The following is a 17,074-nucleotide window of genomic DNA, read 5'->3' on the forward strand; positions in this document are numbered from 1 at the left end:
CCTAATGTTTTAAATAGACCTCATTATACCGCTATACTATTGTATCTCTGAATGCAACTTTCTCAATGTTTGAGGACATGGCAAAAAATTTGACTTCAAAAATAGAACGCCTTTGGAGATTATTTGTATGACTTAATTTTTAAATTATTGCATTGTTAATGAATCCTTCTTGTCATTACATCTTGCATCCTTAGTTGTCAAAAGTGCTCTTAGGCTTTGTTCGTAAGTACATTTTGCAGCAATTTGCAGGTACCCCCAATACACCTATTCAATAAATAACAGTTGAAATATCATATTTGATTATATATAATTAGTGTTGCAATTATTATAAAAAATAACTTACCGGGAACTGGTATTGGAATAGCTGAATATTTTAACTTGCACTTGGCACTTTTTGGGTACTATAAAAACACTTTGCCATATTAAATTTCACTTAAATGTTCACTTAAACACAATTAATTCATTAGAAACAATTTTAGGTTATTCTCGTACGATTCGTACAGGGATCAAATGCTTGACAGCTCTTGACAGCCTCGCGTGGTCAACTTGCACGAAGCTGAACGATTTTGTACTTGAAATTGGCACACATGAGCCATCTGTTTTTTAAAAATTGACACTACTCAAAACCAAAACAGTGCAACGCGCATTTGTTCGAAGATAACTCCCCATGGATCCCTAAGTATTCCTTCTGAACGAGGATTTTGTTCTAACATAAGTGAATAGGCCCTGAATACTGCTTACAAGTTTGATGTTTATTTCATTCAGCCAACAATCGCAATTAGAAATTATATTTTGAAGAATGCATTTTTGTTAATGATTAAATTAATATTGTTAATTAATAAAGTTATTTTGTAGAAGTCAAAACTTTGGTGCATGTCTTTTCAATTCAAACATCCGCCATTATGTACCACATGCCGCCATTTGTAAGCAAATTAAACTTCATAAACAGACACAGAAGTGTCAATCAAAAAGTGTCAGATATGAACAGTGATCGTTTTGTGATTATTATTATTAATTTAAGTTCGCGCGAACATTAAATTTTTAATTGACTATAATTTTGCTTTGTTTGAGCAGTTAAAATGGCGCCTATTCTAAAAGAAGTAAAGTCTCGTAAACCTTACATACTTTTGTCAGCCCGTAGGAAGCGTGAAATAGCACAAGAAGCTAAAAAGGAATTTTTACAATACCTTAATGCCAAGCATCCACTGTTTACTGAGAAGGATTTGGATGTTACCATTTGTGGCTCCAGTACAAGTGTTGAAGACGTCGAGAAGAATTTATATCACACAACACGTGTAAACCATAAACGTCAAAGATCTTTTAATAGCATTAATGAAGAACAAAGCTTTGTGCTTTGTGATAATGAAGAAAATGTAGAAGAACCTTCTTACACACGTGTAAACGTCAAACGTCAAAGACCTTTTAATAGCATTAATGAAGAACAAAGCTTTGTGCTTTGTGATAATGAAGAAAATGTGGGAGAACCTTCTTCCCTCTCACCTTTGCAATGCGAACTACAGAATCTGTTTAATACCCAAACTATGACGCCAGAGTGTTCAACTAAATTGTTAGAAATTCTGAGGCGTCATGGTCATAAGAATGAACTACCAGTAGATTCTAGCACATTATTGCAAACTCCGAAACGTGCTATCAATGACATAGCAATTAATACTTCAAATAGTGAAGGTAATAAACTAGTAAATTTAAAAAAAAACGTCAATTCTTACATAAATTTTAATTTGTAGTTGATATTGATTTGAAGCAGGAAGATGAAGTCTGGATTCAGGAGGAAGAAGAAGATGAGATTGCAGAGGAGGAAGTGATCTGGTTTACAGAGGAAGAAGACGTTTTGGTTTCACAAGAGGCAGAAGTTTGTGGTTTAAGGGAGGAGCTAGCTAATGATCCAGTAATACCAGCCAATGATCGTGTAATCCCAGCTAATGATTCTGTAATCGCAGCTGATGATCCTGTAATCCCAGCTAATGATCCTGTAATCCCAACTAATGATCCTGTAATCCCAGCTAATCGTAATGATTCTGTAATCCAAGCTAATAATGATCCAGTAACTGGGAGCACTGATCGGATTCAGAAGGATATATTAATTCGTTTAGCCAGACTTGAGGGTTAGTAAAATAAGACATATACAATATAATTATTTTCTAACATGCTACTATTGTAGAAGCTATTTTGGTGCTTAGTGGAAATGTAGCATCTGTTCTTAAATACATAAAGGATGATCGCAGAGACATTGAAGAGCAAACCTATGATTACAGCAAATATAGTAATAGTGATTTAGTGATTAAAACTAATCCATTTGATTTAATATTGCCTATCAAATCTGAGAATGAATTGATGACACTGGAGCATCGGATCAAGAATAATGAAGAGCTGGCTTCTGAATTTGTAAGTTTCTTCTACAGCAAATATAGTAGCTGTGTTTATACATGTATGGAAATGAGTAATAAATATAAATCATGTATATAAATAAATAAATATAAGTATATATATATATATATATATATATATATATATTTATATATATATGTAAATATATATATATATATATATATATATATATTTTGTATGATTCTGAATTTGATGTTGACATATGTAATAACAAAGTCTAATAATCGGGCATAACATCAATAAAAAACATGAATTTCATTCAAAAATTTATTTTAAATCCATACGTTTCGGCTATAATCCTAGCCTTCATTCAGTGGAAATTAAAAATAAAATTAAAAACTAAAACAATTGAATTGGAGTGAAAAGAAAAAATAAAATAGTAAATAGTACTTACAATTAGTTGATCTTAGTGTTAAATTGGAAAATTTTAATAATCCATGATATTAGGATATGGTAATGCACTACACTATGTATTATAAACATTAACTTGAAATTACACAATATTTTCACAAAATACTGATTTGAAAAAATCACAAATGGATAGTGTGTTATTCGTAGACTGGTTGAAGATGTAATGGAGAAAGACATTTTTTAAAAAATATTTTTACCAAGATTCTACACATGTGTGGAACGAATTGTGAATCCTTTGCGCGAACGCTTTTATTGTTTTGTAAGAAATTTGGAAATGTTATCTAAATAGAAGAGATTTGTGTCGCACAGCGTGTTAAGTTCATTCCGTTTATTTATTGTCTTATTGTTATAAATAGTTAAAAAAGATCCCTTTATAATTCTTCGTTTAAATAAATTTTGTTCGAATTGTAGTACAGTCGGATTAGAAAAGTCCATATTGTGTTTTAAAGTGTATATATGGTCTGCAAGTACAGTTTTGAATTGTTTGGGGTTTTTTGAATTGTTTTTATGTTGTTGTAACCGTTTATTCAGGTTCTGGCTAGTTTCTCCTATGTAAAAATTGCTTAGACTGTAATTTAATTTACATAGGAGAAACTAACTTTTATTGATGTTATGCCCGATTATTAGACTTTGTTAATATATATATATATATATATATATATATATATATATATATATATATATATAATCTGTTTGTCTATTTTAGAAAACTTTCATTATCAAAATTGGGGGCAGGACTGAGAGGGAGCATATCAGTAATGTATGCAAACGTTTAATGCCCAATGAATTTGCAATGCATTGTTCTTGGTTTGGCCTCAAGAACAATGTCCCACTTCATGACCTGCTGATCATGAAATTATTCAGAGGTAAATATACATAAATATATACATCTTTAACTTAATTTTTAACTCCTAAAATTTCAAACAGAGGTTATAACCACCATACACAAAGTCCCTAGCGTTGCATTCAAACACATAGTATCTAAGTGGCTTCGATATGCCCGTCAACGCCATGAACGAAGAGCAACAGGAAAACAAGAACCCAAGATTATTTGATTTTACATTGACATATATATTCGATAAATGACAAGGAGGATTTATTATTTTTAAGTTTGTTTTTAAACCATTATGCTGTATTTTTGAAGTTTGTTTTTCCATTTGATCTTCAGAGTGTCTTGCAATTACTTTATTATAAAAAGCTATTTATTCCAGGATTCTGTAACTATGATCATGTAACAGTTATAACAAATTATATTTATACATAAGCATAGTTTTAGCATTAATTTATATATAAGTAAATAGATTTATCTGTGTTAATGTACAAATTGTTTATATAGTTGTTTTTTTAAATCTGTGTTATATGTCAAGACTATTATAAGAATATTGATTTAGAATAAAATAATTTGTAAGCAATATGTAATTTTAAAATAACTTCAGTTTCAGTGATTTTTTCTTTAATAATATATTCGATATATATTTAATATTTGTAGTCTTATATATTGCGTTTTTACTAATGATAATTAACAAATTATGATTTTGAAGTTTATATGTTACAATTCTACATGGTTTCTTTTACTCTTATAATTATATATTTCGAAATTATTCAAATATATAAGACAACAATTCCTTAAGTTGCAAATGTGACATCGAAACAATATTCTTAGGAAGTCCTGTGTTCATTTAAATCTTTTGAAATATATATTTGCACTTTTATTGTACCTAATTTGAAGGGGTCGATTTGCATGGGTCAAAAAAAGTCGCGTAGGCACACATGATTTTCGGATACTAGGGATCAAAATAAGATACTTTGCTGAAGAAACTATGCCTTTCCTAAATAAAAGGTGCGATATGTATTAAAAGTAATCTGTGACTGCCCAGCAAGTGCATCACTTATAACATAAGCAACTGGGCATGCAGGTTATGACACCTTCATAATAAACTGAGTTCAAAAAGGAGCTTCTAAAACACGTGTTGTTTTAAACAGCATTTGGATCTTTAGACAATAAAATAACTGACAATAGATGATTTGGATTGCATCCAGTGCATCCATATTAGAACATCTAGGTATTGGCATGGTTTCTCAGACGGCATTAGACTATATTCATCTGGTGTGCCACCATAAGACTATACTCTTTATTAATATATTAAGTCTGTGGATTAAAGATTCGAGAGATGTAAAAGCAGAGGACGAAGCCAATGAAAATGTAAGCGGATTTTTGTTAAATATTAAGTAATATGTTACTCAAACGTTTTTAAAATTACCAAGTTTACTTGAAGATTTTAACTATTGGAAAGCAACCCGAGTTCAGATTATTTTTGCTATATTTTGGACCTATAGTTTTACAACCTGCATTGAAAAACGATAAATATCATACAATTAGTTTAGATATTAGGATTTTATGCAATCCAGAAATATGTATTAAGAAAAATGGTATGGCAAAAAAGTTTCTCACCAAATTTGTAAATGGATGTTCAATACCATATGAAGCTTTCCAGATGGCTCACAACACTATTATTTGATACATCTTCCGGGTGATGTAATGGGATTTAATTGCAGAGCTTAGATGGTGTGTTTAGGTAGCTTTCCTGTTGATGCTACTGCAAGTAAATATATTCAAGATAAGCTGCAGAACCTGCCAAAATCTCTCCTCCAACAGATCAATATAATGGTCAAAGAGGAGATGCTTGAAACCAGGCTCGCTAATTAACTGAGTTATTCAGTATGCAGAATGGAAAAACTGGATAGAGAAAAATACAATTTGAATATTTTATTATTTCTAATGACACACCAGACAATTTTTATATGAGCACAGATTATTCACTATTATTGGTTAAACATAAGTATTCATGATTTGATTATGTTTCAAATTAGAATGGTTTGGTAATTATGGATTACAGGCCATTATTTGTGAGATTATGCGATTCTAGGATTTTTTTATATATATTAATATGATTTATAAATTGCAGTAGAGGTCATGACATTGTAATATTTGCACAAAATATTAAACAAATAAAAAATAAATTTGCCATATATTATTAAAAATTTTGTTATAATTCATTCTAGTAATTGATATTGTATGTACAATAAATACATTTTGTTCTGTTTATTTTCTTTTGATACTGCACCTAATTTTTCAGTTGAATTGATGACAACATCAACAAATGAATCGAGCAACACATTTTTGGAAGATGCCCTGAGATCAAAAGCATTCCAATGTTTGATTTATTAAATTCATACTCTGTGTATAAATAAGTATTTGGTAGCTCTAAACATGTTCTATATAATATTTACTTTTGAATGTACAATATTATAACATTGTAATGTACATATTACAATATTATAATAATGTTATTTTTAATATCGCAATTTTCTTCCAAAAACCTTACTCGGCGCGACATTGCTTGTAATTAATTTACAAATATTAAAACAAAATAGTTTTGTTCTTACAAATGTGATATGCAATGCAATTTACGTGAATATGTATATTTTGTCGCATATAAGGATATCTTAAGATTTGTTTCAAATATTGTCACATGTTTATATTCATGTTTAATGGGTAAACATATTTTATAACAAGTATATTATATGTTTGAATATGTAATCTTTGTTCTTAAAAAAATTATACTGATGATGATGAGACAAATTGATATAGAATGTTACAATGTAAGCTTCGTACAGGTCATAAATATGTGGCAAGAACTGCAGAATAGATTTTCTATTCATATATATTTTTAATTGATCTACATAAATGCCTGCAAAACATGATGATGATATACATTTTGCAATCTAGCATTTGGTGATATATGGTTATGATTATTTTTTATTTATACAGTACTTGCCATATAAATTTGCTTATAAATCTTTGACCATTTGTACGAATCAAAAGTTTGAACTTAGCTTGCAATATTTTTAACTTTTATTAATTATTTTGGGCATTTTACCACTTATAGATATTTGGTACCTTATTCATTTAAATACTTTAAGTTATATTAATTTATATATACAAAAATATGCAGGTCACGACTTTTTCTTATGTATCGAAAACAATTCTTAAATCACTCATTCTTCTTGAATGCTTTCTCCAAATATCACAACTGACATGAACAATCAGCTATCAAAATTCATCAAATATATTATTTTACTAGCTGCTAACTACTTTTATGAATATAATATTTGTGATCCCTAAGTTTTCGATATAATGAAATATACTTCCCAGCTGTAGTTGTTCTAGGAACAATGTATTTTTCACAAAACCCTGTGTCATCACAAGCGGCTTCACTAATGCTACCAAACTTTAATGCCTTTAAAAAAGCAAGAACAAATGTATAGCAGTTATATGTTGTTTCGTTATATAAACTTGCATTCCATTGTGAATGTTTTTTGCAAATTTCTAATAAAGTTTGATCCCAATGTTGTGACCAAGCTTCTGGGGCACTGTCTACCAATAAACACTGATCCCACTGAGTTGACCAATGCCTCCGTAAACCCAATCGATCAAACTCCACTATAACACCACTAGAGGTGGTCACTCCAATATGTAGGTCACTTGAGTTATAGTAATCACTGAAATAATACATAAACGGTTAAATTTTATAACAATTATATTAAATTTTGACAAAAGATATAAAAAATATGTGCCACTGTATTGTCTCAATTAAAATCAGTTAAGAGCAAAACAAAAAAAACATTTTTTCTACATCTGCATTACCTTACAATACTCAGTAAATTTAATTTATCAATACTTTTATAAATGTAAAAGTGGATTTAATAATCTAAATCAATAATAATATAACTTACTTTAAAAAATCTCCTACAGTTGGTTTTATAATAATTGAACACGGATATTGTAAAGCCTTTACAAATGGGTAAGGTAATCTGTAAGAAAGTTTGACAAAAGTTAAACGCTTTATTTATTTCAATTTGAAATTACTTTTAACATACCTGAAAGGAACAAAAGCAAATTCAGCCTTTGTTAAATCTGAATTACAAGCTGGACAGTTTTTAGGCAATTTTAAGCAAAATATTTTTGGACCACAATGCTGGAAACAACAAATTCCAGGATCTGAAGCCATGAAATCTGAAATCATTTTAGGTCATTTATATTTGTTCAAAAGTTAATGAACATACATAATACAATATCTTATGCTAGAAAGTTTTTCTGATAAAATTACCTCATAAAAAAGAAATCAGACTTGAAAATTACATCAAGAAACTTACATAGCTTGGTAGTCTTTTTTTTATTGCTTAAGCAATAAAATTATATATTATAAACATTGTTCAATGATAGTTTGTTAAAATCAAGAATAATAAGCACATTAATAACAGAATATTTGTTTACAATAAAAAGAAATTGTTGTTTGACATTTTAGTCTGTATATTGACAGCTGTCAAATTAACACCAACTACAGTAGCTAAATTGATTTAGTACCTACGATGATTTTACCTTTACCATCATTGAATCGTTTTATTTGAATGAGAAAGGTTGAGACAATTACTAATAATATGTGAAAATATTCGTTAAGTAGGCGTAAGTGGCATTTGCATTGCTGCAAATAAAGCGAAAACCGTAAATATTATTAATATATTGTCAGGGGCGAAAACTATAATTTCGAAATAAATAGTTGAAAATTTTACCTAAATAGTTATGTCTCAATTCTTATTCATGAACTCGATTCTTAACATATATCAGAAAGTTCATGCAACTTCCCTTAATGCAAAATGGCACTAAATACAACTAGATTAATTAACTTCCCGTAGGGAAAGTATATACTTTCCGTAACTTTACTTAACGTAAAGATATATACAAAATTTCCTTTTTGTTAACTTGCGATTACTATATAGTAATCGCAAGTTAACAAAAAGGAAATTTTGTATATATCTTTACGTTTCAGAGGTTTCTGACCATTTTGGCATACCGTACAATTAAAAAAAATTGATGTATATGTGTGCGCGCGCGTGTTTGTTTGTGTGTTCGGATACAAATTTTCGATGTAAATGATTCAGAAAACATTCGATTCCTATTAATAAGGAGACGTGCTGATTAGTTTTTGGCCAAAAATAATACGGGGCCATAAGTGCCAAAAATGGTAATTCAGTTTTTGGGAGAACGCAGCGTCCTATTTGTATAATTCAGAAAACATATATTTTACTTGTATTGACAAAATGAACAACTGGTTAAATTTTTGGGCAAGCAGGTCTAGAGGTTTTGGAGATTCAATGATAAAAGTAAAAAATTATACCATTTGGCGGTCAAAATTTTAATGGTGATTATATATGTGTACATCAAATTATCAGATATTTTATAAATATTTTAATGATGAGCACAAATTTTGTTTACAATTCTATGGGTTTCTTACCAATGTTTATCCCACTCAATGTTTATACTCTTCTTTTATCTATGGTTTATCCGTTAGACTGCGACGAGGCGCTTACGTGCTCCGATATTTCTTTTCTAACACGGTCACGCAGCACGATTGCTTCAAAAAAATGAAAATTTTCACAAAATTTCAATATATAAAAAAATTTAATTCTCTCAAAAAATTCTATTTTTTTCGAAATTCTCAAATCGCAAAAAATTTAAGCCGTTTTAAAAATTTTAACTTTCGGTACAAAAACGTACGCAAAGTTCCAGCAATTTGCCTTGAGGTACGATGACGTGCACCACTAATTTTTACTTATTTTATTTGAATCCGGCAAATAAATAGAAATGTAGTACGTGCGCTCTAAAACCAAAATATCAAACGTATAATATGACTCCGGACTTACAATGCTGTTCAGTGTCTATTAAAGCGGACACTAAATATCTAATCTAATTTTTTTTTCACACTTAGGACATTAGTAAATGTTTTCACTTTTTATTATCTGGATCTTGAATGGATGGCAACCTATTAGTTGTCCAAGTATTTGCTCACATTTTTACTGTATACATGCAACTATAACTGCGTGAGGCGATTTTCACTTGAGGCTTTATTTGAGATCTATAACCTCAACTGGAAATTTGACATCAAAGTTGCCTGATGTCGGGCTACGGCGGTAGCGGGAATCGAACCAGCGAACCCAGGATTAGTTGCTGCTAGCCCACGTTCTAAACGATATCGCCAACGCTTTGCTAAGAATTGTTTTAAAAAGTTTTAATGGATAAAGCGGTTTAAGCTTTTCACACATTAGAGAAGTCTTGATTAAAATTGAGTGAAAAACGTTCATGAAATATACAATAATCGATATTGAAAAAATCATTATGAAAAAGGGATTTGAAAATACGGACAATTATGCAATTATTTTATTCGATTTTCAGTCAAAATGTTTTAAAATTTCATAAAAATCGGGGCACCATTTTGTCGGAGTATTGCCACAACCCCAAAAATTATATCTTGTGATGTATGTAAATATACTCCTTACAAAACGATTATTCGGATTTGGATAAATCTTTCTGAAGTTTATTAAGAGATTTTTTTAGGATGTATGCGATTATAAAAATATAGTAATATTGTAGAAATAAATGAAAAAAATGCAGTAAAAACATATCATTGTTTGCAATTGTTAGCATATACGAAGTTTTACACTTTATGTAATACCGATTTATTAAGATTTTTATTGACATTATTTTGTTCATTACATGATTTTCGTTAAAATGTATATTTTAGGAGATATTTGCAAAAAAACGAAGAAAAACGCCAAAAATATATAAAATTTTAGTCTCCAGTAACTTGAAAAGTATTAGTTTTTTGAAAAACTATAGAAGACATTTCTTTCTTATAATTAGTTTTTTTTATCGATTTCCGACCTTATTTTGAAAAAATGTAATTACACAATTGAGAAGGGATGTCATTCCCCCGGGGGGTGATGGCGCAACCCGAATTGTTTTCACTTTTAAACTTGAGGGTAAGATGAACCTAATTACAAAATTTCATTCAATTCGAAGCACAGTAAAAAAAATCAAAGGTTATACCCTTTTTTCCTCTCCGTTTACTGCACTATAAAGATCATATTGTTCTTTTACCATAGATACTATATTTATTCTTTCTGAATTTCTTACACTGATAAAAAAACTGCAGTTTCCAATACGTATATATCTTACTTATACTAAGACCATAATTGGAAGGACATTAAATAGACTATTAAAAAGTATAGGATAGGATATTAAAAAATTTGGAGCTTAAAATACACACACATATATATAGGTATATATAAATATGTATATGTATAAGTATATGTATATCATTAAATTTTACTATCTTTCTTCTAAAATCACGGGCGTCACTAAAATCATGCCGAAATGTACAATGTACTATTTTTATTGCTTCATGCGGATTTCTTCAATACCAATTTGAATTTTAAAGTAATCCAAGTATGTGTTGGGTATATTTTATGTTGACATGTCGTCATGGTAACTTGACGAAAGGGATACTTTGGCTTTTCATCAAGAGCCTTTTCCGCCAGTTTGAAAAGTGAGCTTTGTTGAATAACGTGACGCAAGTGACGTCATTCTTTACAGTGAAAATTTGAAAACTTCGATACTTAATAGTTTACCCAAAACGTACACCTATTTATTAACGTAAGTGACGAAAAGCAAACTCTTAGTTATGCACATTCACATCTTTGTAGATAAATATGCAAAAATCACAAATATTTGAATTTATTTATTTATAAGATTAATTCGAATTTTTCGTCTTTATAAATTTGAAATTCATTGATTCAAGTTATCTCATCTGTTTTTGAATTTCTTTCAAGTGAATAGAAAAGGCAAATTTGTATTATTGCACAATCATAATTAATTAAGTCTACATTTTCGCCAGAAAATTCGAATTACTAATTTTATATTTTCTCAACGTTAGAAGTCATTCTAAATTGTTTGAAAAAGTACGTGTGTGTAGGTCAGCCGAAATTTGGCTTTTCGTCGACGTTTACGTTTATAAAAACGACTGAACCAATTTTAAAAAAGTTAACACATCCATTCGATAAAACTCAATAAGGACACGCGATGTTTAAATTTGCTAGAAAGAACTAGAAGAATTTAGAATTGGAAATATATAATGCATAATTTTTCGTCCACGTTTCCGCAAAAAAATCCTTAACGGAATTTGAAAATTTAAAAACCGTTCGAAATATATTATGTTGGAATAGGGCTGATTCATAATTGACATTCTAAAATATTATAGAGCTACGAAAAGTAATATTATTATAAAAATATACAAATGTGGAATAAGGATCAGTATTTCTAGGACATATACCATGTATATTTCAGTTTCGCTGAACATGTATAAACATACACATTCATATACTTCAAAATTGTGTTGAGGTCGAGAAGTTTTAAGACCACCCCCGTCTGCATGCGATTTAGGATTTTTATTATATTTTCTAAATATATTTTTCACGTAAATCCAAAAGCTGTCTAATACGACTTTCTATTTGATCACTAATAGCATGTATATATAGCTTGCATTTAGAACAGGTAAATGTTTTCGTATCACGCATTGAAATTGATTTATAGAACTCTATATGTTTACTTTAAAAATATTTAAATATTAGGAATGTTTAATGTTGACAAAAAATTTTACGTATATACTAATACATATGTATATCTAATTATACATATTAGAAATTTTTAATATATGAATATTTTTAATATGTAGAATATTGTTAATATGTAAATTTTAACTAGATGTAAGGCAAATTGCATAAATTTCTTAACAAATCAATAATCGACATAATCAAAAAGCAAACGTATATTATTTTAAATGATTTATAAGTAGTATACTGAGTTTATGTAGGGTCTCATAATGTTAGAAACTTTTCCAAAATTATTCAATTGTGTACATTTTTTTTCAAACATACTAATTATATTTGACGAATATTTTGAATTATTTAACAAAAAACTATTGTAATTGATACTAGTACGCCTTCGTAACAAGAACGAATAAACATGCACTTAGAAATGAATATTGCCAAGACTTTCAATAGTCAGCAATTTGGGTCTTTACAAACTACAACTTACACATTTTTATAAAAAAAACTATATTTTTAATTTTGTTTATAAATCTTGTATATGATTTTTATTATAGATAGTATAATATAAGAAATTGCAGTTATCTACTACCGTAGACACCGATTCACAAACGTAGACTCCAAAAATTTGTTTCGCTACGCGGACCCCTTGAATAATGTGACGGACCCACGGGGGACCATATAAACCATTTAGAAAATAACTGGCTTAGAGCATAAATTCTATAATTATGCAAATTTTCATTAAAATCGTCAGTTATTATTTACGAAGAAATTGCCTTGCCGATCTTTAGCTAAAAACTGAACATTGCAATTAGTCCCAAGTGCTATGTTAAGAAAAGTCTTTGATTTTTCAAAATCGGTTCACGATTGTTTGTGAAAATGCCGAAAAAAAATTTGCACTCATCTACTAATTATAAAAAAACGGCTTGGACTATCGTCGCTCAAAACTAATCAACGCGAGTCCTTATAAAGTTTTATCAAATGCCTTTTGAAATCGGTTCGACCGGTAAAAGATATCGACAAAATATCTATTTTTGGCATACATATTCACATACATATACATACCTTTTCCAATTTTCGTGTCATTAATTCATTTGAAACATTGAGAAAACAAAATTAGCATATTTGATTTTCTGGTGAAATCATCAACTTTTTTTTGAAAATTATTAACAATAATAATATTTTTATTCATGATTCAGAATTGTGAGAAACTTTTTAGTTTAGGATGCAAATACGCATTTTCTCAATTTATAAAAATGCAGTCGTCGTTCGTAAAGTTTGTAACTATAAATAAATCTTTGAATCGCAGGTTAGATCACTATATCAACAAAGTTAGTTTTGTCAAGATAATTATATGTGCTTGCAGTACTATTTTAACATATTGATCTTGGGTTATATGCAGATATAAAAAATTAAATTAAATTTGGTATACTTCTGCTTCAGAAGGCGTAAGTTTTGTCACATTTGCATAAATTATTTTTGGTTATGAATTGACAATGGGAATGCTCTAATAAACGTTCGCATGGTTGTAATGAGTTCTTTACTCAAAGTTAAACATGGAACCGGTCATTGACTGGTGACATAAATATTCTATCTATAACACCACCTTAAATCAGGCTAAGAATTTTGACATTTGCATATTTCAGCCAGCATGAAGTTGGCGACGAAATAGAAGTTAGACGTCAAGTTGAAATGTATTGGATTCATAACTTTGACAGCTAAAACCTGTCAAGATCATTATTATCACAGCCAAACAAGTATTATTATTATTATATTGTCTAATACCAAGATGATAGCCTTTATCTTAGACAATATATTACGTTAAAGTACAATATATCTTGTTCCCTCATAGCAAATATTGCAGAAAAAACGAAATATATCTGTCAATTCCAAGACAGTATGAAGTATTTTGGTTTAGTATTATAACATCAGAAGTGTTTCAATTTTATTTCATTTACTGAACCTTCTATTTGTTGTTTGTTGAGTTTTAGTTAGCTTCCACTGAATTAAGGTTAAGATCGAAACCAAACCTAATAATGTATACAACGTAACCCTAACAAAAATAATGAATAAAATGTAACCCTATGCGTAAAACGTAAGCCTAAATTATTTTTTAAAACAAAATTATAACTAAAACATTGTATAAAATCTAAGCTAGACTAAAATGATCTTTGAATGAAAAGAATCCTAAAACATAACCCTAAAATGTAAAAATTAAAATAAGAACTAAATAGGCGCGTAATCAAAAAGCCAAAGCGAATAAACTTGAACGGACATAAAAAAATAAACACAAAAAGAATGAATCATAACGAAAAGCTAAAAAATATTAAATATGAAACAAGCCTACTTAATAAAAAACAATACGCCGACACAACGCTGATATAAAAATGAACAAAATGGCCGACGCGCTCTTGACATCTGAAATGCTTGACAGCTTGATATCAGTCTTCGCCGGCAACTTCATGCTGGCTGAATTGTGCAAAGTCTTAGCTTGATTTAATGCCTCCTCTATCTATACGCCGAGTACTAAATTATTGAAATCCTCAGGCTTTAATAAACTTTGACCAGAGCCGCACCAAACACATTTTTTTCATTTATAAGGTTATTGAGTATCAGCTACTAACTTAATTAATAAATATTTTATTAATTTTGGTATGTCGCGGAATCAGAAATGAATAAGAATCATTCAATTGCACGCATTGTTAAATAATAAAAACAAGACTTATTGAAATCGAAAATAATTTTTAACTTCTTAATAAAGAAGTTTTGTTCCACCAGAAAATCCGACTTGATAGTTTTTTGTTTTTTCGACGATTCAATTTATTCTGGACCAAATTTGAAGAAAGTTTGTGTGTATCGGTTTGTGTCAGTTGAACCGATTTTAAAAATTAGAAGCTGTTCGATGAGAGTCGATTTGCGGTGATTAGTTTGGCAAGCCATTTCTTTGGTATTAAAGAGAATAGTGCAATTTTTTTCGTTTACAACATAACCTGAACAGGTTTACAAAATTCAAAAAATTCTTGTTAAAGGAGCAGGTAATGTTGATTTATTTTTTATAAAGATTGGCCAGGACGTTTCAACGTAATTAAATGTTGAAAATTAAATGATTTGATAATTTTAATGAATCTGTCCATAGTGTTGGAGTTTATTTCGAAAACAACGGATTAATGATAAAATTACTATAGTAATAAAATTATATTCATTAACAAAACTAATAATAAAATTCATTAAGGTCGCGCTTTTATTAATGTTGATTCATTAAGGCGAGTGTTCGTTTTTCGTTCCATAATGTGTAACATTTAGATCAATTATCGAAACTAACATTCGGTAAATTTGTACAAAATTGAATAATCTGCTATAGTTTCTAACATCACAAATCATAAATTAATGTACCAATTTATTATTGATTAAGTCGATTATTTACACATACCGGGAAGTTCATGATGTTAAGGGAAAATGTTGATTACACCAAGTTATAAATATTATTGTTAATATAACTCAATTCAAAATTTGATCAAACACAAAGAAGAGTGCAACAAAATTAATCGATATCACTTATTGAATTAAGTTTATTGAAGTATCTATTTATTATCAATTCAAGGTTCATAACATTGCAAGCATAGTTATGACTCATATACTTAAAATGACCCCTGAAAAAAATACTAAAAATCGTAAGTTGTAGCTTAATTTTTCTATAAACATTTTTCTAAAGAAAGTTTCTTCAGACTTTCATAATAACTATATAGTAGTTTCAAGCTGCATCAGAAATTACAATAGGCTTCGAATAGAATTTTCATTAAGGCACTCGTAACAGTCGGGAATGCGTCCTGTTTGGATCAATGACGTGTGTTTTATACCTGTGGTATAATATTGATCTAGGGATACTTGCGTGCCTTACTTCTCTTTTACACGAACCTACGCGTAGAACATATCGCTATCGAAACCTGACTGGCTGCATTTATTTCAAACATATATGAGACTTTAATAGAGAATAGAGATACTCTTCTATTATAGACATCATTTTATGAATGGCGTCAAAATAATTAAATTAACTCACTTTTACGAAATATTTAAATGAGGCGAATTACCTAAATTAACCTTACTTACTCCTTAATTGACATGCCAGTTGCAATTGAGTGTTGCAATGTGTGTTTCGATTCTTTGAAAGTTAGAATTTGATATTTGTTAAGTGATTTTTGCTCTCTCTATATATTAATAGAGCTTCAGGCTAATGCCATTAGCCTTATTTCGCTATTATAAGGCTACTTAATGTCTAAATTGATATAAAAGTAATTATTGTATGGGAGTTTTAGAGTAAAATTATTAGGAAAAGTACAGTCAAAATGACATGGTATTTTGTGTTTAAATGATTTATTTATTTATTTAATTTGAAATAATAATTCATTAAGTTCGAAAGAAAAGTTTGTTGTCATCAAACAGTTTTAGCCCCTAATTCTGAATCAATTTTGAAAATCCAAAAACCGTTCGAAAGATATTAGTTGGGAATCAATCTGATTAGTTTTTGGTAAAGTTTCGCTGGCATAATTTCTTGTAATTAATTGTTGAAATTTGTTTTTCGACCATTTTTATGATTTTTTTTTGACGATAGATGCCATGGTCTTATAGATCCTACTAAAAGATTATGGCCCTACGAAAGGTCGTTTAATTTTAAAATTTCGTAAAAATTTGAAAAAATAAGTAGCCTTTTTAGGCATTTGACAAAATAAGACCTTTTGTGAACGTTTGCTCAAAA

General features: G+C 29.2%; 2 protein-coding genes across 4 annotated transcripts in view; one reads left to right on the forward strand and one right to left on the reverse strand.

Moving 5' to 3' along the window:
• The first annotated feature begins 944 nt into the window (after positions 1-944).
• On the forward strand, positions 945-3,944 carry LOC113366612. The gene is made up of 5 exons (XM_026608244.1): positions 945-1,686; positions 1,746-2,123; positions 2,180-2,403; positions 3,524-3,683; positions 3,745-3,944. The coding sequence occupies exons 1-5, from the start codon at positions 1,080-1,082 to the stop codon at positions 3,870-3,872; spliced, it is 1,497 nt and encodes a 498-aa protein (XP_026464029.1). The 5' UTR covers positions 945-1,079; the 3' UTR covers positions 3,873-3,944.
• A 2,723-nt stretch (positions 3,945-6,667) lies between these two features.
• LOC113366740 (MKRN2 opposite strand protein) overlaps positions 6,668-17,074 on the reverse strand; it is a 37,913-nt gene continuing 27,506 nt past the window's right edge. The window contains exons 1-4 of one of the 3 annotated variants that reach the window (XM_026608397.1): positions 8,035-8,173; positions 7,759-7,894; positions 7,615-7,692; positions 6,668-7,380 (exon numbers count right to left, since the gene is read on the reverse strand). In XM_026608397.1, the coding sequence (XP_026464182.1) occupies positions 6,966-7,380; positions 7,615-7,692; positions 7,759-7,889 (624 nt within the window). In that variant the 5' untranslated portion in view covers positions 7,890-7,894; positions 8,035-8,173 and the 3' untranslated portion in view covers positions 6,668-6,965. Of the gene's footprint in view, positions 7,381-7,614; positions 7,693-7,758; positions 7,895-7,988; positions 8,174-17,074 lie in introns of those variants that run through there. The other 2 variants (XM_026608396.1, XM_026608398.1) reach the window with 2 other exon arrangements.

Source organism: Ctenocephalides felis, unplaced genomic scaffold (assembly GCF_003426905.1).
Source record: "Ctenocephalides felis isolate EL2017-DRISC unplaced genomic scaffold, ASM342690v1 CF-g0.4_SCAFFOLD_01170, whole genome shotgun sequence".
NCBI classification, from domain to species: domain Eukaryota; kingdom Metazoa; phylum Arthropoda; class Insecta; order Siphonaptera; family Pulicidae; genus Ctenocephalides; species Ctenocephalides felis.